Source organism: Lepus europaeus, chromosome 6, assembly GCF_033115175.1.
Source record: "Lepus europaeus isolate LE1 chromosome 6, mLepTim1.pri, whole genome shotgun sequence".
NCBI lineage: Eukaryota > Metazoa > Chordata > Mammalia > Lagomorpha > Leporidae > Lepus > Lepus europaeus.
The window spans coordinates 99,281,799-99,307,566 of record NC_084832.1 but is presented as its reverse complement, the minus strand read 5'-3'; the positions used below and the strand labels follow the sequence as shown (position 1 = coordinate 99,307,566).

At 49.0% G+C, this 25,768-nt stretch overlaps 1 protein-coding gene across 1 annotated transcript in view; it reads right to left on the bottom strand.

The window, feature by feature from the left end:
* The window catches only part of VWF (von Willebrand factor), a 159,067-nt gene that overhangs the window by 39,935 nt on the left and 93,364 nt on the right, over nucleotides 1–25,768 (bottom strand). The window contains exons 28-37 of the mRNA XM_062195452.1: nucleotides 23,387–24,765; nucleotides 21,324–21,440; nucleotides 21,093–21,233; nucleotides 20,681–20,824; nucleotides 18,505–18,669; nucleotides 17,563–17,606; nucleotides 17,120–17,297; nucleotides 3,678–3,898; nucleotides 1,733–1,925; nucleotides 1,181–1,522 (exon numbers count right to left, since the gene is read on the bottom strand). Coding sequence (XP_062051436.1) covers nucleotides 1,181–1,522; nucleotides 1,733–1,925; nucleotides 3,678–3,898; nucleotides 17,120–17,297; nucleotides 17,563–17,606; nucleotides 18,505–18,669; nucleotides 20,681–20,824; nucleotides 21,093–21,233; nucleotides 21,324–21,440; nucleotides 23,387–24,765 — 2,924 coding nt within the window. The remainder of the gene's footprint in view (nucleotides 1–1,180; nucleotides 1,523–1,732; nucleotides 1,926–3,677; nucleotides 3,899–17,119; nucleotides 17,298–17,562; nucleotides 17,607–18,504; nucleotides 18,670–20,680; nucleotides 20,825–21,092; nucleotides 21,234–21,323; nucleotides 21,441–23,386; nucleotides 24,766–25,768) is intronic.

Here is a 25,768-nt window from a genome sequence, read left to right as displayed (position 1 = left end):
ACTGTATCATCCACATAACCCAGCGACCCAGAGCTCAGCATGGGAGCTGTGCCACCGTGGGCTAGGCTGGGCCACATCCCACACTGGAGTGCTGCTTCGAGTCCCAGCCACTCTGCTTCCAATTCACTTTCCTGCTAATGCATCCTAAAGCAGTGGATGACAGATCAAGTGCTTAGGCCCCTGTCATCTCTCTGGGAGATCCAGATGCCGTTCCAGGCTCCTGGCTTTGGCCTGGCACAACCCTGGCTAGTACAGGCATTTCCAGCAGATGGAAGATATGTCTCTCTCTTTATCTCCCCTCCCTCCACCTTCCAAGTATATGAAAATAAACATCTTTCTTCTTTTTTTTTTTTAATATTTTGGATGGGTCATGGTGGGCCAGTTTTCAGAGGCACTCATAACTTTTTTTTTTAATTTGACAGATAGAGTTAGACAGTGAGAGAGAGAGACAGAGAGAAAGGTCTTCCCTCCGTTGGTTCACCCCCAACATGGCCGCTATGGCCGGAGCTACGCCGATCCGAAGCCAGGAGCCAGGTGCCTCCTCCTGGTTTCCCATGCAAGTACAGGGGCCCAAACACCTGGGCCATCCTCCACTGCCTTCCCGGGACACAGCAGAGAGCTGGACCAGAAGAGGAGCAGCCGAGACTAAAACCCGGTGCCCATATGGGATGCCAGGGCCACAGGCAGAGGATTAACCAAGTGAGCCACGACACTAGCCCCAATAAGCATCTTTCTTAAAAGAAGAAAACCAGGAGTTGCCATTGTGGTACAGTGGGACAAGTCACTACCTGCAGCTCCAGCTTCCTATATGTGCACTGGTTCAAGTCCCAGCTGCTCCACTTCCCATCCAGCTCCCTGCTAATGTGCCTGGGAAAGCAGTGGAAGATGGCCCAAATTCCATGTGACAGGTTATACCGTACTGTGTTAACTTCTGTACATGTCTACTACATTCAATCACATTTGTCTGAACTACAGAAAAACTAACAGAAAAAAAATTACACTTTAACTTACATAGAAATTCTACACCAAAAATCCTACATCTACCATCTCATTTGATCCCAACTAGAATCCTTGGTAGCAGGAAATGGAACTTTGGCAGGTAAAGGATCTAAGGCCTGCAGAGTCTGGGGGCGCCCGCAGCGGGGCTCCAGGGTCCTGGGGGGCACTTCCGGAGACTCACCGCAAAAGCCAGCTGTCCTCCAGTCAACACAGACCCCGTTGGTCCGACAGAGGTGGGCGTACGAGGCAATCACCTCGCACACTTGCTCCTGGTTGCAACTGTCCTGCTGGCAGATGGCGTAGAACGTGGCCGGATCAAGGACTTTGTGGCACTCAGCAAACAGCGCCGAGAGGAGGACCTGGCAGCGGGAGCTGTCGGAGACCGGACACTGCTCCTCGGGAATGGGCTGGCACGTCTGCCCTGGCTGGTGCACGGTCCAGTCCTGGATAAGCCTCTGCGGGTCCCTGGTGGCTGTGCCATCCCTCAGCACGAAGTCACTGGCCCCATTCTCATCACAGACCCCTGGCAAAGCAAGGAAAGACTATGTGAGCAGCCATGGGAGCCAACACACGGATGCTAGAGACTGTCATTCTCTTGCCACCCCCACGGGGGCCTGAACCTCCCTATTGCCTCCTCGCCACTGGACCCAGAAGCATAAACCCCCAAGAGAGGACAGTTTACAAGTGCAAGGTTTCCACGTGTAAGTGGAGTGGGGGAAGAGCATGTCCGTACCGCAGAGACCATACGTCTTGGAGGCAGAGGACTTGGGGCTGAGCTGCAGCTGGAACTCATTGTTTTGTGGAGTGAATGCAAAGATGTGGCCGAGACGGGGGAATCTCACTTCATGCATGATGGCGCCGTAGACGCTGACCTCCACGTTTTCCCGCACATACGGTATGGGGACCAGTCTTCCGTTCACCGTCACCTGCCCAAGGAAGAAAAAGCTCACCACCAGTCTTGGTAACGAAGAATCCTAGAACCTCATTCGTAGCTTCCTTGATAATTATTATTATGAATATCATGATCAGCATCGTCGTTATTTAGTAAGTGGGGACAGGTCTATTCTTTGCCAGTTGCTTCCATCCAGGGCTAAGATGTTCCAAGCCTTGGAAATCTGTGCACATCGGCACAGAGTGACTATATCCAAGAAGGAAAATATTCCAGGCTGTGAGGTGGTCTAGTGCCCGGCGGTTCTGGAGAAGCAGCTCTGCCCATGAGTCCACCTGGTCCTTAAGAGAAGTTCTTTGGGTAACTTTTTGTTAATAAGGCCTTCATCATTGTTTGAGAAAACCATGGCCGAAGAGAAAGAGCTTCTATCTGCTGATTTACTTCCCAAATGACTACAACAGCCAAGACTGGCCTGGGGCCAAAACCAGGGGCTGGGAACTCAACCCAGGTCTCCCATGTGGGTGGCAGGGACCCTATTACTTAAACCATCACCTCTGCCTCCCAGGGTCTGCACTGGTGAGAAGCTGAAGTCAGGATCAGTGCTAGCCATGGGAGCCAGATGCTCCAGTGCGGAACGTGCCATTTAACTGCTAAGCCAAACACTTGCACTCGCTGGCTAGCTTCTTCCTGAAGTTCCTGAGAGTTCCTGCACATTCGTCATGCTCAACTACAGGTGTAGCCGCAAACTCTGACGTTTGTCAAGAGCTCTGATAGAATAAAGAAGCTTGAAAGGGCTTGGCAGGAGCACAGACTGTTATAAAACCGTTCAGACGACCATGCGTTAGAACCGGAGCCAGGGGTTCCAGGGTGCCCTGAGTCCACTTGACTCCTTCAAAAAAGGCTGGGAAAGTGGCCTTCTTCCAGCTCCTCAGGCCCCTGTCTCCAGGAGCATCTGGTAGGACCCCTCTCACTCTTTTCTCTGTGTCCTGGGTGCATGCCCCTAGAATTTCCTTTCGAATTCCCATCACCCATCATATCAAAGATATTAAAATGCACTCACATCTGGTGATGAGTACATTTTTTTGTTGCAAAAAATTTTGGAGGGGTTTATTTTTATCATTTCGATATTGCATTTTTTTGTCTATGAGTGACTCATTTAATATATGAGTAGCTATGATTTTTCAGCAATTATTGTTCATGTTCAGAAACTCTTGCAAAGTGAGAAAATCTAGCCGACAAGTTGTTTTCATGCAATGAAATATTTATGATTTCCAAGTGAACAAGTAAAGAAGTTGGCATAATGTAACCTTTTGTAAATATTTAATCGAACATTTATTTACATCGGTTTTGCAGTTTTCTTTTCAAATTTTGGATTCATACACTTGGTTCAGGCCCTTAAATATCTTCCAAGGCCCTGCAGTAGGCCCTAAATATTTCCCTCTGGAAAGCTCACAGGCCTTGGGCACTGGGCTGTTAACACCTACAGGGTAAACAGTCTTTGTGCCAATCCCAATTCTCTCCCAGCACCAGAAACTGGCACTAAATTCACAATTTAATGCTATCTAAAATTGATTTCCTATTCCAATACGCGCCCAGAACAACATGAAATTGTGCCAAGACAAAGGGTCTGGCAACAAGCCCTTCATCGGGAGGTGGCGCTGTGCTCCTCAGGCAGAAGGCTGGGTCCCCACCAGGAGCACCAGCTAAGCAACCCTATGTACCAGGTCCACGCGGCTTCCCAAAGCTCCGTCACTGCTCTGCCACGGGACCCACGGGCAGCGCCACTCACCTCCATGTCACTGTGGAGCTCGATCACAAGGCCTCCATGCTTCACCTCAATGGATTTCACGCAGGTCTGCGTCTTCCCGGGGCTGCAGGCACCGTTCCGGAGAATCACCTCCAGGTCCTGCTCCTGGTTTTGGAACAGGACGTAGGAGCAGCTGCCGGTCAGCTTGAAATTCTGCCCGTGGAAGGTCACGATGTGACGGGTGGAGCTGCCCATGCACATACCTGGGCAGGGAGAGAAGAGGACGTGTGGGACAGCCATGGCCTCCCATACTTGCTACCTGCGAGAGGTAGGTGTGGCCAGAGTGCACGTGGATAGACGTGGGCCTGATCTGGCCCTCTGAGGTCAGATGTCTCAAGTTCAGCTGTTTCACAGATCAGAAAGCTTGGACTGAGAGGTAACAGGGCGCGTCACTCATGCCGTTAAGTATTTTCCCAGAGAGGGTTTAGAAGGACACGTATCACGTCAACACATGGCAAGTTGCAGAATCAGACTTCCAAAAGATGGAAATGTGCAATGCGAATGAGCCACTCTGCAGGGACACCTTGGCCCAGGAAACAAAGTCAGTTCCCCCGGGGGCGTCAGGACTCGTTGAAATCACAGGGCACCAGGCAAGCTATGAGCTCACTGCAGAGAAAACTCACCTAACAATCCACGGGGGCTCAGCTGCCGCGTGCGTAATGCTACAAGTGGTCCTGCTGACCTAATCCCTTAAGAGATCACACAAGAGAAGTAAGGCCAGAGCCAAAGAAAATGTTTGGGTCTCTGTGCTCCCTTCTTTGACCCTCATTCCTTCACGTAATCGGCGGATTCTCAAGGTTCCTATTAAAGTACCGTTTGTGAACACATTTTGCCTCTGTGGAAGAGGATTTGGTTAAAAAAAAAATCTCCATCTGCAAGGCACCATGGCCATAAATGATTTGAAAGGCGAACTTGAACCCAGGGGGAAGCTGGAGGTAAGCTTTCCAGGTAAACCAGGACCACACCCACAGTGAATGCAGAACTGAAAGGCAGATCCAGTGGAGCAGTGAGGCCCCCAACAATGTCCCTATAGTAGCTGGGGGCACTGCCACCTGCCCGGGAATGTGTCACCTGTCAGTTCACCAGTGACGAATGATGGGTTTGGATGCAGCACCAGTCAAGAGTTGAGCAGCCTCCCCGGAAGTTCCTCCATCCCAAATCCCTATGCCTTTGAGCATCAGTCAATTCCATACGGCAAGACTACCTGCCTATGGCCTGCTGGAACCCACGGAGCCAGTGATCCCCCACAGTCCAGCAGTTGAGATGGTCAAGTCAGTGCCAACCTGCATAATAGTGCAATAAAGCATCAGGCAAAGAAACATCGAGCAGGTTTCTGAGAATGGCTAGGCCCACTGTGAGACCCACTTTGGCAGTAGAATGAGGACGTTCAGGCCACAGAAGACGGCACTGAACTCTGTCCTGCCTCCCTGGCTTGCACTGAGACCCTGGAGAAACTGCTTCTCTGATCCTCTCCCATCTCCTCTGCATAATGGGATTCTAATGGCCACCTTTCAAGAGTGTTGTGAGAATGAACTGCAAGACAGGCTAACTGCCTACCTAACAGTGCACGACACACCTGCGCATGGTTCGTAAGTAGGTCCATAACTCTCACGAGTAAGCCAGTGCCACCAGGGAAATCCAACAGCTTGTAGAAACAGCTTGTAGGGCCTGTGCTGCAGCTACATCAGAACCTGAAGCTCCTCTGTCTCCACCTTCCAGCTGCCTCCCCAGAATCCTGCACGTGGTATTCCAGCTCACTGCTCAGTGTTGATGAACCTCCTGCATCAATACACCCCAATGCTCAGGACAGAGAGAAAATTACACTGAGTCAATTGAAAACCTAATTTATGAGAGTTACACGATCCCATTTTATCATAGTTACAAAATATAATTGTAAAGTATGGCATTCATAAATATCTCCTGAAATCATTTTATCTCATCTCTCTCCTTTTCTTCAACCTCCTCCTCATTATCTTTCTGAACAACAACAGGACTGTGACAGAATTGTATACTAAAGTTTTCGGCCAAGTGTCAAAATATGATGGATACCAGATACCCAGTGATTTCTTAGAGGAAAATGCGAATGTTCAGAGAGACACCCAGGTAGCCCAAGACAAGGGCAGCTGCCCAAGTCCTTTTACATCTCCCTTATATCTGTTGTACACAACACAGAAAAAGAAGAAGAAATTAACCTATTATAAAAATCATGCCTTCAGCATAACTAGAAAGCAGAGGATATCCAAGTTTAAAAATAATCACAAATTTTTAAAAAAGGAGAAAAATACAGCAAGTTCCAGCAATGCCTTGCACTCTAGCCACTAGGTTTTGTCATGAGCAAGCACAGCCCAAGGAAAACTGTGAAGAAGAGAGAAGAAGAGCACAAGCCACAAGTTCTAAAATGTCTTGAGAGCTGTCACCACCACTGGAGAGCACAGCCCACCCCGAGTGCAAAACATCGTCCGAGAACCCCGACGGAGCGGAGTGCAGCAGAGGCTTCAGATACGCACACTGCCACGCGACTGCCTCAGGAGCAGGGCTCCTCAAGAATGGGGGGTGTTGGCCGGCGCCACGGCTCACTTGGCTAATCCTCTGCCTGCGGCACCAGCACCCTGGGTTCTAGTCCCGGTTGAGGCGCTGGGTTCTAGTCCCGGTTGCTCCTCTTCTAGTCCAGCTCTCTGCTGTGGCCCGGGAAGGCAGTGGAGGATGGCCCAAGTGCTTGGGCCCTGCACCCACATAGGAGACCAGGAGGAAGCACCTGGCTCCTGGCTTCGGATCGGCTGTAGTGGCCATTTGGGGGGGGTGAACCAACGGAAAAGGAAGAACTTTCTCTCTGTCTAACTCTGCCTATCAAATAAAAAAAAAAAAAGAATGGGGAGTGTTTGGCAATTTAGTGGTGACATAAAAAAGATGCAAATGGGGAAACATAGGGCCCAGGAGGAAAAAAAAGAACTAAAAGATGGGAAGATACGGGCATACACACATACACATAAACTACTAGAGTGGCAACTTTTCTGCACTGGTAGACGAGAGGATCATTAAACCAGAAATCTTGCAGAACCCCAGAGCCACAAAATGAACAGGAAAAAAAAAAAAAAAAAAACTAAGCAAGTCTATGAAATTTACTTTTGAAAATCAGAAAATGAAACATAACTACCACGACACAGAAGAAAACTTAATTCAACTCTCAAAGTAGATTAAGTAGACTCAAATGTTTGCAAAAATGAAAGCCACCTTGAACCAGAATTTCAAAAATTAAGAAAAGAAAATTGGGCAACACTGGAAAAAATAAAAATAAAATTGATTAAACTCAGGCGGGGAAAAGAATGAAAAAGAGTAAAACTTAGAAATGAAGCCTAAATTGTAAGGACCCAAGGGGCACAAGAGAACATAAACAGTATTGAAGAAAATCAAAACAACCAAGAAAATGAAAAATGAACTCAATGGGTTAGAGAGAAAGTAATAAAAATGTAAAACAGGAACAAAAAAAACTCCTTGAGAAAGAGAAACAAAACAATAGAATCAAACTGACATTTAAAGACTATAACCCATGAAAAGATGCTGGAAATGAAAGAACTAACTCCATGTACTGAAAACATGTGCCATGTGTCTGAAAAGATCCACCCAGAACGGTCAACAGTCAGACACACGACAGCACAACCATTAGCCTTCAGAGATCAAGAACAACTTCCCCTGGCCTCCTGGAGAAAAGATCCAATAACTGAGGGGTGGGGGGAGGGAGAACTGGATCGGTATCAGAATTCTCAAGGAAACAACAGAGCCATGTTTCCCAGAAACTCAGTAAAAGAAGGTCGCCACCCAGAACTTCCTCCCAGGAGCAGGCGTCTGGCATGGTGGTGATATGCCTGCATAGCATATCAGGTGCCTGGATTCCAGTCCCAGCTTCCTGCGAATGCACACCCTGGGAGGCAGTGGTGATGGTTCAAACCCTTGGGTCCCTGCCACCCACACGGGAAACCTGGATTCCATTCCCCACTCCCAGCTGCTGCCAGCATTTGCAGGCCTTTGGAAAGTGAACCAGGGCAAGGGAGCTCCCTTGTCTATCTCTGCCTTTTATATAAAATAAATATTTTTTTTAAAAAAGGAATTTTATGTCCAGCCAAGATGCCCTAGCAACAAAGCAACAGAAAAAAAAAAAAAAGTTTCAAATACACAAGAACATACAGAATTCGGTACCCATAAGCCAGTTCGAGACCCAGCTGCTCCACTTCCGATCCAGCTCTCTGCTGTGGCCTGGGAAAGCAGTGGAGGATGGCCCAGGTCCTTGGGCCCCTGCACCCACGTAGGAGACCTAGAAAAAGCTCCTGGCTCCTGGCTTCGGATCGGCACAGCTCTGGCCATTGCGGCCAATTGGGGAGTGAATCAGCGGATAGAAGACCTCTCTCTCTCTCTCTCTCTGCCTCTCCTTCCTCTGTGTAACTCTGACTTTCAACTAAAATAAATAAATCTTTTAAAAAAGTTATGAAAATAAGACTAAGTTCCATAAAGCACAGCTATTACAAACAACAATCTGACCACAGTGCAATAAAATTAGAAGTTTTTCCTTAATTTTTAAAAAGGATCTTTAACTTGGAAATTTAAAAATATATCACATAAATTTGGAATAAAGGGGTAATATAAACAGATATTTACAACATTCCTAAAAGAAATGATGATAATAAAAATGCTACATATCGGACTTATCAGGATGCCTTTAGAATGATGAGAGGGAAATTCATAGCACTAAATACGTCCATGAAGGAAAACGAATGAAAGTCCCAGTTTCAACACAACAGAAAAACACAAATAGTAAATTAAAAGACAATTCAAGGAATCAAAAATAAAATAATACAGATAAGAACAGAAATCAATGAGGTAAAGAATTAAAAACAGTAATCATAGTGAACAAATTGAAAGCTTACGCAGGGGCTGGTGTTATGGCTGGTTTTGTGGGTTAAGATGCCACTTGTGAACTCAGCATCCGATATCAGAGTGTCAGTACAAGTCCCAGCTGCTCTGCTCCTGATCCAGCTTCCTGCTAATGGGCCTGAGAAAGTACCATATGGTCCAAGTGCTTGGGTCCCTGCCACCCATGTGAGAGACCAGGAAGGAGTTCCTGGATCCTGGCTGCAGCCTGGCCCAGCACTGGCTCTTGTGGCCTTTTGGGGAGTGGAACAGCAGACAGAAGATTTCTCTCTCTCTCTCTCTCTCTCTCTCTTTCGTTTTCTTTCTTTCATTCTTTCTCTTTCTCTCTCTCTCCCTCTCTGCCACTCTGCTTTTCAAATACATAAATAAATATTTTTAAAATAGCTTATGCACATCAATTACCTTGTAAGAAGCAGAGAAAGTTAGCAAGATTTAAAGAAAGCTATCCTGTGCAGTTTCCCAAAAACAGCTCAGGTTTCTAAACAAGAGGTAGATTACCTGGGATACAGTCTAACCCCAGGGAAGCATGCTCTTTTCAGGCAAGAGAGAGGAAGCTACGTTATTTATAGGATCACCACAGACTAAAAAGCAGATAAGTACATTTCTGGGAATGGCAGAATTCTATGGAATATGGATTCCAGGATTTGGGTTCCAAGCTTTTTTATGAAGTTTTAAAAGGCCCTGACACAGACACACTGCGCTGGACAGGGGAGCTACAAAAGGTGTTCCAAAGAATTAAAGAGCTTCTAACAGAAGCTCCAACATTAGGAATTCCTGAGCGAGCCAGTCATGGAAAGATCCTCTTCAGATCAGTGGCAGCTTCCAGGGAAGGGACCTTCCCAGGTGCTACTGAGCACGACTCTCTCAGTAAAATTAGGGTTAAACTTCCACCTCTCGAGTCTCCACAGGTGAACTCCAAAGACACGCCCGATTATTCCTGTAAGCCAATCGAGATCGTAAGCATCTCTTCAAAAGCAAAAAGATAAGCAAAGCTTTTGCTTTTGTCACATCCAGACTGCTGCACCCTACGACAGACATGCTATTCCTGCCTTTTTGGTTCTCTCTGGGAACCATTATTGATAATAAAACTCCTAATGGGTTCTTCTATTATAATTCTCCATGCTCAAGCTAAATGTGTTTATAATCTGCATAAGGGTAGCCTACCACCACCCACTCTCTGGGAGACAGTGAGATATGTTCTTTCCAACTTAAGGGGCACACTACTCACAACTGGTCTTGTTCAGGTTTTGCTTATGCTGATTGACAAATTTATATGTTTCAGAACTCAGTGATTTCTAAGAATAACTGACCATACAGGGCACACAGCCATTGATGGTGACTGAAAATTCTCCAGCTCATAAAGCAAACCTATTAGATGAGATAGACCAGAGACTCCCAGACCCAGGCCAGGCAGGGCCTACGCTACGCCCCTGATAACTAGGAAGCAACCACAGAAAATATGATGATTATACACCCTTCAGCGTCCCTTAAGGTCAAGGCCTGGAGTCTCTGAGGGGGGAATGGTATAGGCAGGCAGATAGGATCAAATTGATTAGATCTGTGAGCAGGAGACCACGCCTTCACAACACACCACCTGTGTGAGCTCACGTCCCTACCTGACCTCACCTGTACGTCTACCTGCCGATCAGACTACGTAACCACGCCCCTTTGGAAGTGAATAAAAGGCCGGGAACATATAGGCCTTCCCCTTGTTACCCTGCGCCTTCAGGCTCAGCCTTTTGACCTCCACCCTGCCTCTGTTTCCTGCCCGCAGGCTTGCTCCACGTGGCTCCTGGCCTGCTCTCTGCCTGCTGTGGACCCAACTTAGCTTCTAGGCTTCTTTCTCCCCTAATTAAAGCCCTCACTTTCCTGTGCATTTCTCTCACTGAATAAAATGCTTAAAATCTTTTTTTTCTTTTTTTTCTTTTTTTTTTTTTTTTTTTTTTTTTGACAGGCAGAGTGGATAGTGAGAGAGAGAGACAGAGAGAAAGGTCTTCCTTTTGCCGTTGGTTCGCCCTCCAATGGCTGCTGCGGCTGGCGCACCGCGCTGATCCAAAGGCAGGAGCCAGGTGCTTCTCCTGGTCTCCCATGTGGGTGCAGGGCCCAAGCACTTGGGCCATCCTCCACTGCACTCCCTGGCCACAGCAGAGAGCTGGCCTGGAAGAGGGGCAACCGGGACAGAATCCGGCACCCCGACCGGGACTAGAACCCGGTGTGCCGGCGCCACAGGCAGAGGATTAACCTAGTAAGCCACGGCGCCAGCCAAAATCTTTTAAAAGAATTAAAAAAAGTGTCCTCCACAAAACAAAACCAGGTGCGTCGTGGTGTACTAGGTAAAGATGCCACCTGTGATGCCAGCATCCCAAATGGGCATCAGTCCTGGCCGCTCCACTTCCAATCCAGCTCCCTGAAAATGGCCTGGAAAAGCAGCAGAAGATGGCCCAGGTGCTTGGGCCCCTGCCACCCACGTGGGAGACCTAGAAGAAGCTCCTGACTCCTGGCTTTGGCCTGGCCCAGCCCTGGCCATTGCAGCCATCTGGGGAGTGAACCATCAAATGGAAGATCTCTCTTTCTGTCTCTCCCTCTCTCTCTCTCTAACTATGACTTTTGAACAATAAATAAATCTTGAAAACAAATTTTTTAAAAAGTAAGGTATCCTCTACAAAACAAAACCAAAAAGCCCACCAAGTACAAACGGTTTCATGAGGAAATTTTATCAAACTTTCTAATACCTGACAGTCCCAATGCTTCAAAAATGACTCCAGAAAATGAAAGAAAATTTCTCAAAGGTGCTTTGGAGAGAAGTTTTAACACGGACAAAAGAAAAACTCGTAAGTGGGAGTCAGGGGGAAAATGGTGCAGTAGGGCATGAAGGAGCATGTCTCCCCAGGCACAGGAAATTCCCTCTGCATAGCCTGGCTGACGTAGCACATCAACAGAACCCACCCGAGAAAGGCTGGACGCAGAGTTCCACACACTGTTTTAGAGATGACCAGAGAGCTCAAGGAAGACGTGGACAAGAAAACCATATAAGAACAAAGTGGAACTTCCAACAGACATAGAAAACGCTAAAAAGTACCAAAAGAAATGTGGAGATTACTGATACCTTAATTTGGTAACTACAATTCTTGTTTTCTACTTGTTTAGGAGATGAATACATCCTAAAAATTACTATTCTGTGTACAGTGTATAAGGATGCATTTTTTAAAAAAGATTTATTTATTGTATTTGAAAGGCAGAGTTACAGAGAGCCAGAATAGAGATCTTCCATCTAAACGGACACACAGTGGGAGCTGGGCCAGGCCACGGCCAGGAGCCCAGAATTCTTTCATGATGGTAGGGGCCCATGTACTTGGGGCCATCTTCCACTGCTTTACCAGGGGTATTAGCGGGGAACTGGATTGGAAGCAGAGCAGCTGGGACTTGAACCACTGTTTCAGTGCGTGACACTTTTGTTGCAGGAACCAGCTTAACCTGCTATGCCACAATGCAGACCCCAAGGATGTAATTCTGCGACCTCAGTAATTGAAAGAGTGTGGGTCTGCAGCTCTAAGGGAGCAGTTTTGTATGTTGTTGAAGTCAAACTGGTATGAATTCGAAGTACAATGTTATAATTGGTAACTACAGAGACATTTGCTATAGAACACACACAAAATAAATGAAAAGTAATGAGACATTACATTACAAAAAAAAGCAAAGACACAAAAGAAGACAACCCGGATGAGGGACGTTTATAGCAGTAAGTGCCTATATTAAAAGAGAAACAAGGGGGGCCGGTGCCGTGGCTCACTTGGTTAATCCTCCCCCTGCAGCGCCGGCATCCCATATGGGTGCCAGTTCTAGTCCTGGCTGCTCCTCTTCCAGTCCAGCTCTCTGCTGTGGCCTGGGAAAGCAGTGGAGGATGGCCCAAGTCCTTGGGACCCTGTACCCGCATGGGAGACTGGGAGGAAACTGCTGGCTCCTGGCTTCGGATCAGCACAGCTCCGGCCGTTGCGGTCACTTGGGGAGTAAACCAACAGAAGGAAGACCTTTCTCTCTGTCTCTCTCACTGTCTGTAACTCTGCCTGTCAAATAAATAAATAAAATCTTAAAAAAAAAGAGAGAGAGAGAGAGAAGCAAGATATTTAACAAACAACCTAGTACCTCAAGAAACTAGAAAAAACAACTCAGTCTAAAGTTAGCAGGAGAAGGGAAATAATAGATTTGAAGAGACATAAATGAAATAGAAAATAGAAAAAAATTGGTGAAACCAAGTTTTTTTTTTAAAAAAGATCAACAGGGGCCGGCACTGTGGTGTAGCGGGTAAAGCCACTGCCTGCAGTGCCACCATCCCATATGGGCGCTGGTTCAAGTCCCGGCTGCTCCACTTCCAATCCAGCTCTTTGCTATGGCCTGGGAAAGCAGTGGAAGATGGCCCAAGTGCTTGGGTCCCTGCACTTGCATGGGAGACCTGGAAGAAGCTCCTGGCCCCTGGCTTCAGATCAGCTCAGTTCCAGCATTGTGGCCATTTGGGGAGTGAACCAGAGGATGGAAGACCTCTCTCTCTCTCTCTGCCTCTCCTTCTCTCTGTGTGTAACTCTGACTTTCAAGTAAATAAGTAAATCTTTTAAAACAAATAAATAAATAAAGATCACCAAAACTGACAAACTACTAGAAGGACTAAAAAAGAAAAAAACAAATAAAATCAGAAATGAAAGAACACACATCACAACTGGCTCACAGAAATGGATTCTAAGCACTACCGTGAATGACCACACAACGATGAACTGGATGACCTAAAGAAAGGAGTAAATACCTAGAAACATGCCGCCTCAAGACTAAACGATGAATACACAGAAAATATGAACAGATCTATAGCTAGTAAGGACATTAAATAACTCATCAAAACCTCCCCAAAGACCCAGATAGCAACCCTGAAGAATTCTATTAAACATCTAAAGAATTAATGTCAATCGCTGTCAAACTCTTCCAAAAAGTTGAAAGAGGAACACACCCAAACCTATGTCATGGGTCAGACTCACCCTAATACCCGAGCCAAAGACACTGCCAAAGAAGAAAACCATAAACCTATATTCCTGATTCATAGTAATGCAAAACTCCTCAACAAAATGCTAGAAAAATGAATTCAACAGCACAATTAAATGCTCATATGCCATGCCCACATGTTCAACATATGAAAACTAATCACTGTGACACACCACAAAAAAGAAGATAAAGTAATATGAAATAATGGTGAAAAGGGGGCTGAGATTATGGCACAGTGAGTTAAGCTACTGCCCATGACTGGCATTCCATATGGGCACTGGTTCAAGCCCTGGCTGCTCCACTTCCAATCCAACTCTCTGCTCATGTGCCTGGAAAACCAGCAGAAGATGGCCCATGTGCCTGGGTCCCTATCACCTATGTGGGAGACCCAGATGGAGTTCTAGGCTCTAGGCTGCTGGCTTTGGCCTGGCTTCAAATTACAGCCATTTGGGGAGGGAACCAGCAGATGAAAGCTCTCTCTCTTTCCCTCTCTCCTCTCTGTAGCTCTGCCCTTCAAATAAATAAAAATAAATTGTTTTAAATGTGGGATACTCCTCATCAACATAACAAAGGAAAAATCACATGATCATCTCAGCAGATGCAGAAAAGGCATTTGTCAAAATTTCATTACTAGGCCGGCGCCTTGGCTTAACAGGCTAATCCTCCACCTTGCGGCGCCGGCACACTGGGTTCTAGTCCCGGTTGGAGCGCCGGATTCTATCCCGGTTGCCCCTCTTCCAGGCCAGCTCTCTGCTGTGGCCCGGGAAGGCAGTGGAGGATGGCCCAAGTGCTTGGGCCCTGCACCCACATGGGAGACCAGGAGAAGCACCTGGCTCCTGCCTTCGGATCAGCACGATGCGCCGGCCACAGAGGCCATTGGAGGGTGAACCAACGGCAAAAAGGAAGACCTTTCTCTCTGTCTCTCTCTCTCACTATCCACTCTGCCTGTCAAAAAAAAAAAAAAATTCATTACTAAAACAGTCACCAGTCTAAGAATAAAAGGAAATCATCTCAATGTATAAAGACCTTTTATGAAAAGCCCACAGCTTTGTTCTCAATTGTGAAAAACTGGTGGAAGAATTTCCTCTAAGTAAAACCAGGAGCAAGTTTAGGATGCCTGCACCCTCACCATTCCTATTTTGCCCAGTCCTGGAAGTCCTAGCCAGTGCAATTAGGGTACACAAAGAAATAAAAAGCAATCAAAGGGGGAAAAAAAGAAGCAAAACATCTTTGTTCACAGATGACATAATTTCATATATAGAAAAACCCTACAGAGTCCACAAAAAAAACCTGTTAGAATTAATAAATAAAATAACAAAGTTATAGGATACAAAATCAATGTACTAAACCAGTTATACTTCTATACAATAACAACTACCTAGCCACATAAAAAAGAATAAAATTGGACGCACATCTTACAGCATACCCAAAATGAACTGAATACTTAAAGATAAGATCTGAAACCATGAAATTACTAAAAGAATGGGACGTACAGCGCGAAGGGGGCACGGGGACTTTGTAACTTGGTCTTGGTGATTTTTTAAAAGATCTATTTATTTATTTCAAAGTCAAAATTACAGAGAGGGAGAGAGAGATCTTCCATCAGCTGGTTCACACCCGAAGTCACCAGGGCTGAGCCAGGCTAAAGCCAGGAGCCAGGAGCTTCAATCAAGTCTCCTACATGGGTGGCAGGGGTCCAACTACTTGGGCTATCTTCTGCTGCTTTTCCCAGACCATTAGCAGGGAGCTGGATGGGAAGTGGAGCAGATGGATCACAAACCAGCACCCACATGGGATGCCAGCACTGCAGGCAGCGGCTTTACCTGCTAAGCCACAACACCAGCCCATGATTTCTTGAATATGACACCAAAATCATGGGCAGCAAAAGCAAAACAGACAAATGAAACTACATCAAACTTTAATGCTCTGTGCAGCAAAGGAAACAATGAACCGGAAGAAAAGGCAACTTACATCAAGGGAGAAAATATTTTCAAACCATACATTTATAAGGGATTAATATCCAGACTATCTGTGGGACTCTTTCAATTCAGTAATATCAAAAAGCAATTTTAAAACAGTCAAAGGACTTGAGGAGATATTTCTCCAAAGGAAACATAGGAGAAGTCAGCAGGTGTATGGACAAATACCCAGCATCACTGATGACCAGGGAAAGGCAAATCAAGACCACAATGAGGAGTCACCTCACACATGTTGAGATGACCATTCTCATAAACCAACCAAAGCTCTCCATTATGTGTCAGTGAGACGGTGTAGTCACTGGAACCCCTGTGCATTGTTGTGGGGCGGGGGATGTCAAATGGGGCAGGCACTATGGGTCCTCAAAAAGTTAAAAAGTGGAACAACCATGTGACCCAACAATCAAAAATCTGTTCCAGAATTAAGGGGATCAAGGAGACATGAAAACCAACTAGAATGTGGGATTCTGCATTGAATCTTAGACCACGATGGATAGGATGTTAGTAGGATAACTGGCAGAATTAGATGTTGATCATTGTACTGTGATTACACATGGGAACTTCAAACAGTCCATGGAAAATGAAGTTAAAAGGTAAGTTTATTCTGGAGCAAAATAAGCCAACTTTATTCAACTCTCTTCTCTCCATGTTCCAAGATGGAGGAGAAGCTCACCACACCCCCTTTCCCAGAGGCAGGCAGCCCAAACTGGGACTAGGGAGGTGCTGCAACGCTGGTCAAGTACAAAGTTGTGATTACGACACAAGAGTGAGCATCTCATTACCAAGGGAGACTTTGTTTTATGACTTAAAGCAGCCATGGAATTCCTTGTGAATAAAAAAATATATATATCATGAGGTTAGACAGAGCCTCCATCTAAGGTGGGGGTGGGAACCTTATTCTGCTAAACACATTCTAAAAGCAAAGTGAGCCATGTAATCGTATTGATGACAGAAATTATGCCCGTTCCATTCAATGATTGTGATCCTACTTCTGTGTAGGATCATTGTAAACGGTCAATTCTCCCAACTACAAGACAGGATTAACCCGTGCCCCAAGAAGGAATGCATGAGGCAGACTTGGCTCTGCTGTCCTCTTAAACCAGGCCACCGTGTTGATGTGCTGTTGATGTGCACCCAACCGACACAGCCACAGGTGTGATTAGAGTTTTTCTGGGGTATCGGTTTGACGGCTGTGCTTCCACTGCTATCCCCCAAGTACAAGGACTCCAAAGTGTGCACTGCCAAGTTGAACACTGACCTCAGAAACTCAACTGTTCCCTCTGTCTTTGCATAACCTGGGGAGAGGTCTCCCAGAAACAGAGCAAGAGAGCAATGGTCCTCGAGACTGGACAAAAACACATCTAGCAAACGTGGGAGGGAGGGAGCACGGGTGAAGGCAGCACCGTGAACAGACACATCCGAGCTGGTGGCTTCCGTGCTGCTCTCCACACAGCCAAGCTGAACACACTGCCCTCGTGACACTGTGAGCAAAGGACTTACAGGGACAGGTCCAGCGGCAGCCACAGGTCTCCTCCACCCGAACAGGGAACTGGCTGTTGGGGCACGAAGGCTTGGGGCCCCGGTCACAGTTGACCCGATGACTCTTCAGCAAGGTCTGGCCATCTGGCAGGCAAGTCACTGTGTGGCACTGATCTGGCAAGGTCCACACATCGCCGGGCTGCAGAACAAAGGGTCAGACTTGAGCAGAGACCAGGAGAAGGCACTCCAACACCGAGCCCATCCACCCAGCAGCCAACCGCCTCTGGGGTCCTGAGTCAGGAAACAGAACACAGTACTCACAGGTGCACTCCCCACAACAGGACAGTGGCAAGCCAGAGTCCTGGACTCAGACCCAGAGAGGCAACGTGAACCAGTGGGAACAAGGGCCCCAAACAAGCATTTCCGAGCCTTCTTTCAAAGTCAGCAGAAAGGAACCAACTTACCCTCTTCTCATTCCCATCCTCATCCACACAAACTCTAGGGAACCCTGAAACAGACACAAATATGACCTTCAACCCTCCGCTCACCCAGAAATGGAAAGCCATTTGCAGAGTCTGGTGGGCTACCTGGTCTTGTCTTTGATGTTAACTCAACTTGGAAAAGCATCTTGGCAGGTTTCACAGTGGGGGCATGAGGACACGAGGTTAAGAGAGGGCTCATCCTGTGTTTCTGCAAACATATGACCTGTGGCTATTAGCACATGTCGATAACCACCATGATCATATATGGCAGTAGTCACAGCTCACTAAGCCTATCCAACAGTCACACAGTCATCACCCCCTCCATGTGTGGATGCCAGAGTTGAGCAGGGTGCAGGAGATGGGACAAGACCCTGAAAACTTGAGAGAGAGCTATGGGGAATTCCTTCCAAGAGAGCTTACCAGTTAGCAGGGGAAGACAAGAACTCAACAGTGGGCTTTTGACTTACAATGAGTTAATTAGGAAACTATATGACATCAGACACACACAAAATACTGGTTTTTAAAAATAGTTTCTTATCCAAAATCAACTTAGACCAGGGTCCTTGGATACTAGAGCCTGTTTCCATCTTTCCCAAGCCCTTTCCACCCATGTTGAGAGCACAGAGCTCTGGGGAAGAAACAGAATGATCTTATGGATTCTGGTTCTTTTGCGCAAGATCCCACTGCACAATCAGTCCGTTTCCCTGCCAAAGCTCAGGTGGGCAGCTGGAGTGGAAGGAAGGCACGCACAGGGAAACACCTGCTGGCCCCCCGAGGGGTTGCAGTTCTATGAGCAGAAACACAAAGGTCCCGACCTGTCTGATAACCTTCGGTCAAGGCCAAATCTTGTGCCTGAGCCCTCTCCAGTGTCTAGTATGATATTTCTGTCTTTATGTGGGTTCTGTGGGGCTGTTAAAGACTCACCAGAGCAAAGTTTGTGGAAGAAAGAATTGCCCAGGGTGACCATGGTGGGGAGGTCTTCGATGCGCTGGAGCTTCACCACATTGGAGCCGCCCTCTGGGCCTGCCAAGGTCCTCAGCTGGGCCTCGTCATACCGATCCCCAATCACGATGGGGAACACTGCCACTCCTGTGTTAGCAAGGAACGAGAGAGGGCCTGGGGTCAGGAGGGCTCACAGTGGACCGGCCTCACTCTGCACCCAGCGTCTGTGTAGACCCTCGTGTTCTCCACCCTGGTCACCCTCACCGACCCCCTGAGAACAATAGTCAGTCAGCAAACGCTCATGAGACCCTACTGTGTGTCAGGTGCTATCGTAAGCAATGAGAACACAGCAGTGGACCACGGTCTCTGGCCCCAGCCCCACAGGGCTTAACGCTGGGGAGAGACAGACACTAAACACACAGTCAACCAATCCATCAACCAATACGAGTATGTGGTGTCTCAGGTGTGTCAAGGGCACGGGAAAAATCAAAATCGGTTAAGGAGGATGAGAACACCAGAGTAGGAATGGGGGCTACTGCCTCATACGCAAGGGAACTTCAGAAAGTTTGTGAAAAGATGACTTTATCTTGCTGCAAAAAAAAAAAAAACAAACAAACAAACAAAAAAAAAAAACCCTGAAATCAATGCACATGAGGGATCTTCAAAAAGTTCATGGAAAATGAGCACTATGGAAAAACTGCAGGGATTTCAAAATATTTTTGCACCAAAATAGACTTTTCTCTTTTTTAAAAAAAGAGATTTATTTATATATTTACTTAAAAAGCATAATAACAGGGAGAGAGAGAGAGAGAGAGAGAGATCTTCCATGTGCTGGTTCACCCCCCCCCCCCCAAATGGCTGCAAAGGCTGGGGCTGGTCCAGGCTGAAGCCAGGAGCCCAGAACTCCAACCTGGTCTCCACTTGAGAGGCAGAGGCCCAAGCACCTGAGCCATTTTCCAGTGCCTTCCCAGGTGCACCAGCAGAAAGTGAGATTGGAAGGGGAGCAGTGTGGACTCAAACTTGAGCTCCAAGATGGGACGCCAGCATCGCAAGCAGCAGCTTAACCAGCTGCACCACCAGCCCATAAACTTATCTTTTCACTCCATTTTGCCACAAACTTTCTGATGTACTGTGATGGTTGGAGGAGTGTTCTGTGAAAGATGGCATTGGAGCAGGGACCTGAGGTGAGGCCGGAAGGAGGCAGGAGGACATCAGAGGGAGGGGTCTCCCCAGCAGAGGGACGGAAGCAGAGCTGCAAGGCCCAGCCAGGCTGCAGCAGGGCCGACAACAGACGGGTGTGGGGCATGGACCACGAGCAGCTTCCCGGGCCCCTGGAAGGACCTAACATGTTCTTGGAAGGGAGCAGAGAGCCAGCCAGGACGACAGAGCAGTGACAAGAGCAGCCCTCCATTTGTAAAGGGTCCACCACGGCTTCTGTGTTGAGGACAAACCGCAAAGGACAGGGTGGAGGCTGGGGTTCCAGTGAGAAAGTCATTTAGTTGTGCAGCCTGGGACACCCGCATCCCATATGAGTGCCAGTTCAAGTCTCGCCTGTTCCACTTCCAATCCAGCTCCCTGCTAATGCCCCTGGGAAAGCAGCAAAAGACGGACCCCTGCCACCCACATGGGAGACCCAGAGGGAGTTACAGGCTCCTGACTTCTGCCTGTTCCAGCTATTGTGGCCATTTGGGGAATGAACCAGTAAGTAAAAGATTCTCTCTCTCTCTCTCTCTCTCTCTCTCTCTCTCTCTCCTTCACCTCTACCTCTCCCATTCCCTCTGTCTCTCCCTCCATCTCTCCCCCTCCCTCTCTCCCTTTCAAATAAATAAATAAATTTTTAACCACTCCGGCTGCAGACATGGCATTTTGGTGAGAGACCAAGGACAACACTTTAAAAAGGAAAGGTGCAGCGGTGCGCAAGGAGAAATGCAAAGGCCGCCATCTAAAGCTCACCGACGAGGAAAGAATGAACACTCTCATGACTGGTTCTAAGTAACACAGTGACTGGACAGCTTCCTGGGGCGGGACAGCAAGCTACATGGGGGCCCTGCGCCTGCGCCTGCTTTGCCAGGACCCCCGCACCTCCTCCGCCAGGACCCCCAGGCACCTCCTCCCTTCTGGCACGCAGGAGTCTCAGGGTTGGATACCGGCCACTTACGGTTGGATCTGGCGGCAGCCGCGGCTTCATCCACTGAGTCCATGGAGACATCGGTGACCAGGATGACCACCACCTTGGAGGCTGCAGGTCTCACTCCGTGCACTTGCGAAGTGAGGTACCGCACCGCAAAGCCCAGCGCGTGCCCTGAGGATGGAGAAAAGACCACACCCCGTCAGCCCCCACTGCAAGCAAGGGCGTGGCTGCAGCCAGCTGGGTGTCCTGTCTCAGGGCGTGTTCTCTAAAGCTAACAATCCCGAAGCCCAGAGGAACACACAAGAGACCTGGAAGAGCACCCAGCTCCTCGCTCCCCAGGGAGAGGGTACTAAAGCCTCTGAGCAAAGTGACCAGCCAGTTAGGCCAAGCGTTAGGACCAGAACCAGGCTCCACACCCAGCCCCCAGCACCAACGTTACCGATTTGGCTGGGGCCACCCTCGCGCTGCATGGGGTCCACGAGGCTCAGTAAGTTGGCTTTCTCCTGGGCCGCGGTCCACGGCACGTCGACCGTGGTGATGCTTCCGTACTGCAGCACGGACACCTGAGTGAGGTGAGGCCCTAGGGAGTGGAAAGGGGAATGTGTGTCACATCCAGCGCGCTCCCCAAAACAGCCGCTTCTTCTAGGGCTGCCTCGGGGTTGTCACTCACCCAGATTGGCCTTGGAGATGAAAGCCTTGGCAAAACTCTTCATCTCATCAAAGTAAGAAGCCGGCGAGCCGGAGGAGCCGTCCAGCAGAAGGACCACATCCAGGGGCTGGCCGCAGTCTGCAAGAGGCACCAGGACGGTGAGCGCACAGCTGCCAGGCAGAGGCTGCCCGCACCCCCAACACGTGTCACCACAAAGGTGACGGGCGACCGAATTAAAAGCTAAGTAGGGGGCAGGGCTCAGGTCCGGTTAAGCCACTTCTTGGGATGCCCACATCCCACATCTAAGTACCTAGGTTCAAAACCCAGTTCCACCCTCAATTCCAGCTTTCTGATGCTGCACGCCCTGGAAGGCAGTGGTGAGGGTTCAAGAACTTGGGTCCCTGCCAACTATGCAGGAGACCCAGGTTGGGTTCCCAGTTCTTGGCTTCAGCCTGGCCCAGCCCCAGCTGTTGCCAGGGGCTGCCTGGCCCTTTGTGTGTGTTTCTGTGTGGGGGGGTGTTTGCCTTTCAAAATAAATAACTGTGTAAAGAAGTGCATGTTTTTTAAAAAGATAAGTTTATTTTGATGCAAAACAACTTGAAATCCGGGCATAGTTTTTCTACAGTATGCATTTCCTATGAACTTTGTAAGAACCCCTCATAGGCATGGATTTCCAAATTTTGTGTCAAAACAAACTTCTCCTCTAATTCCTTTTTCCATGAACTTTTTTGGGGGTACTCTCAGACATCCAGGCATGGGTGTCTGCCACAGGGTTTTAAGGAACAGAAATTGGGGGCCTACACTGAGGCATAGTAGACTAAGCCACCACCTGCAGTGCCAGCATGCCATATGGGCACCGGTTCATGTTCCAGCTGCTCCTCTTCCGATCCAGCTCTCTGCTCTGGCCTGTGAAAGCAGCAGAAGATGGCCCAAGTCCTTGGGCCCCTGCACCCATGTGGCAGACCCAGAGGAAGCTTCTGGCTCCTGGCTTAGGATCGGCCCAGCTCCAGCTGTTGGGGCCATTTGGAAAGTGAACCAGAGGATGGAAGACCTCTCACTCTGTCTCTTCCCTCTCTCTGTCTGTAACTCTGCCTCTCAAATAAATAAATAAATCTTTTTTTTAAATGATTAAATGCCAGCAAGGGGTTGAAAGGGCACAAGGGGCTGATGTTGTAGCTCAGCAGATTAAGCCACTGCTTATGACCCCCCCATCCCTACTGCACCGATCCACCTCCCTGCTAGCGTCTGGGAAGGAAGTAGAAGATGACCCAAGGGGCCAGTGCTGTGGCACAGCAGGTTAAAGCCCCAGCCTGCAGTGCTGGCATCCTATATAGCAGTAGAAAATGGCCCAAGACTTTCCCAGGCTATAGCAGAGAGCTAGATTGGAAGTGGAGCCGCCGGGACTAGAACCAGCACCCATATGGGACGCCCAAGCTTCAGGCCAGGGCTTTAACCCACTGCGCTGCAGCACCAGCACCTAAAATAATTCTTAAAAAAAAGAAAAAGAAAAGAAAAAAGAAGGTGGCCCAAATGCTTGGAGCCCTGCTACCCACATGGGAGACCCAGATAGGGTTCCAGCCTTGATTGTTGTGGGTACTTGGAGAGTGAATCAGAGAAATCAGTGACAGAAGATATTTCTCTCTCTCTCTCTCTCTCTCTCTCTCTCTCTCTCTCTCATAAAATGAAAATACATAAATACATAAAGACAGAATTCAAGAAAGAAAAATTTCACCCACCCAGTAGGTTCCAAAGGAAATGATAATCACCGGATTTCACAAAGGTTACTTTCTTTCGAGGCAAAAAATGGAACTGGGTGGGGGTGAGGCCAGGTGTTGGCACTGGCATTGTCAAATTTTCTTGTTCATATGTAGACAGCAGGTTTGATTCCCTTTGAGTTAGTAAACACTTACAAATAAGGAAAGATCCTGCCCTGCCTGGAGCGGAGGAAGCATCAGCCAGCACCCCGAGGCCCAGGTTTGACCAAGCACAGGGAGCAGGGAGGAGGCCCCGAGAGCCGTATCACAGCCTCACGTACAGCGCCACGGCCCCTCAGCCCTCCCACACGCACACGGGCACCAGCCTACCAGGGGCGGGGGAGAGGGTGGGGAGCTGCAGCCCCGCCCCGGAGCAGCACCTCTGCAGCACCAGGTCAGGAGCCTCTCGGGGGAGCTTCTCGAAGTCCTGGATGAGGATGGGGGCGTTGGGCCAGCCGATCCTCTCCAGCTCCTGCACGTCGGCATGCGGGCCCACTCCGATGGGCACCAGCTGGATGTCGCCAGGCAGTCGCTTGATCTCGTCAGAGGCGGGGTTTCCTGTGACCATGTAGACCAGGTTCGGGGCCTGCTCCCGGTCGCCCTGGCTGGTGGTGAAGCTGTGCTCGGAGAGGTACTGCAGGGCCAGCCCCGTGTTGGTCCTGTTGCCGCCCTGGTAGCGGATCTCTCGCACGTGTCGCAGGATGTCGTCCTTGGACTGGGGCTCGCTGAAGGTGTACTCCACGGTCACCACGTATGAGTACTGCAGCACCGTGACGTGGATGCTGCCGGGGCCCACGTCCATGCGCCGGATCACCTCCTCCACGAACGCCCTGCTCTTGTTGAAGTTGGCCTCCCCGACTTCGTCTGACCCTTCCAGGACAAACACCACATCCAGAACCATGGAGCGCCGCTTGGGGCCCTGGGGTGAGACCCCCAACTGCCCTGGGCTCACGGTGACCCGGGCCGTGGGCGGGCGCTGAGTAGGAGCAGGGGCCTCGGGGGCCAGCTCGCAGAGGTAGCTGATAATCTCATCCCTCCGCTGCTCCAGCTCATCCACACCGCTCAGCACGAAGGCCTTGTTCTCGGGGGCCTGCTTCTCAATGAGGTGGATCTGCCTGACGCTGACATGCGGCCCAATGCCCACCGGGATCACAACGACCTTCTTCTTCTTCAGGCCCTGGGCGTAGCGGACCAAGTTGCGGACCATGCGCGGGGTCTCCTGGCTGGCAGACAGGAGCAGGACAATGCGGGAGGCTTCGGGCCGGTCCACCTTGCTGAAGATCTGGAAGAGCGTGTACTTCAAGACCTCGCTGGTCGAGGCCACCGGGCCGCCCGCGTACTTCACCTGGCTGGCGATGCGGCGCAGCTCGGAGGGCCGCTTGCGGTCCCTGAGGCTGATGTAGGAGTGGGAGCCGTCGTGGTACTCCACCACGGCCACGCGGATGCGCTTCTGCGAGATGTGCAGCCGCTCCATCACGCTCACCACAAAGGCCTTCAGCACCCCGAACTCCGCCTCTGACAGCTGGGCCGAGCCGTCCAGCAGGAAGACCAGGTCCAGCAGCTTGCTGCAGTAGAAGTCGTGCAGGGGCGGCTCGGGGGTGTCCTCCACATACGGGGTGGTGGGCCTGGCTGGGGCATCTGTAGGGGGCACCACCATGCCTCCCGGTTCCTGGCAGGCTTTGCAGGTGAGGTTGACCCCCTCACAGTGACTGCAACAGAGCAGGGAAGAAAGCAAAATGGTTCTGGAAGAATCTTGGAGCACTTCTCAGCCCTCCCTGGTGGGACCTCTGCACTTGTTCCCATAGAACTGCCTGCCGGGTGCACTTGAATGGGAACTCCAGGGAAACATGCCCCACCCAAATAAGATGTCATTTTATGACATCTGTCCCCAGGTGGTCTCACACACACACACATACATACACATGTCCATATACATGCACACACATGTACATACAATAGCACACAAACACACACACATGCACGCCCATACACACACAAACATACACACTTGTATACCAACATGCATGTGCACACATACACACACACACAGGCTTCCCTTGAGTCCAGAAGCCAAGGCATTAGTCTACCTCAGGGTGTGTTGTCCTAGGCCTATGTCTCTAGCAACACAAATATATAATTATTATCTAAACCTCCTTACAAGTACCTCCTAGGACAAACACTGTCCTAAAATGTTGTCACTGACCAGGACTTGTAAGTGCTCTATTGAAGATAAACACTATAGCATGTCTGAATGATGTTTAATACGCTGGGCCCTAAAAAGAGAGAAGAAAAACTGGAGCAGAGACATTGCAGAAAGAATAAAGGTACAAAGATGTCAGCTTTCTCTAGCAGATCAAAGCCCTTGGGAGAAACAGACGAGGGTCTCCAAGGTGTTTGATGGAGCAAAAGACGGTGGCTCCTGCATTCATTCCTCTGACAGACGCAGGAGCTCAGTGAGCATCTATCATGTCTCAGGTCCTCACCAGGCCTTGTTCCCAGCCCTAAGCCTATAGTAGTGCCACTGCCCCATATGCAAATTCCCACAGCACCAGGAAAACGCGCAGGCTCTTCGGGTCACTCCGGCTTTGCACCAGTGCCCTGGGACCTGGCAGGGAATGGCAGACCGTAGCTGAGACCCAGGCACCACATGGTGGACACCTACACAGACCAGTGCCTTCTCCTGTTGGTGCCCTGGCCTCTGAGGCAACTTGA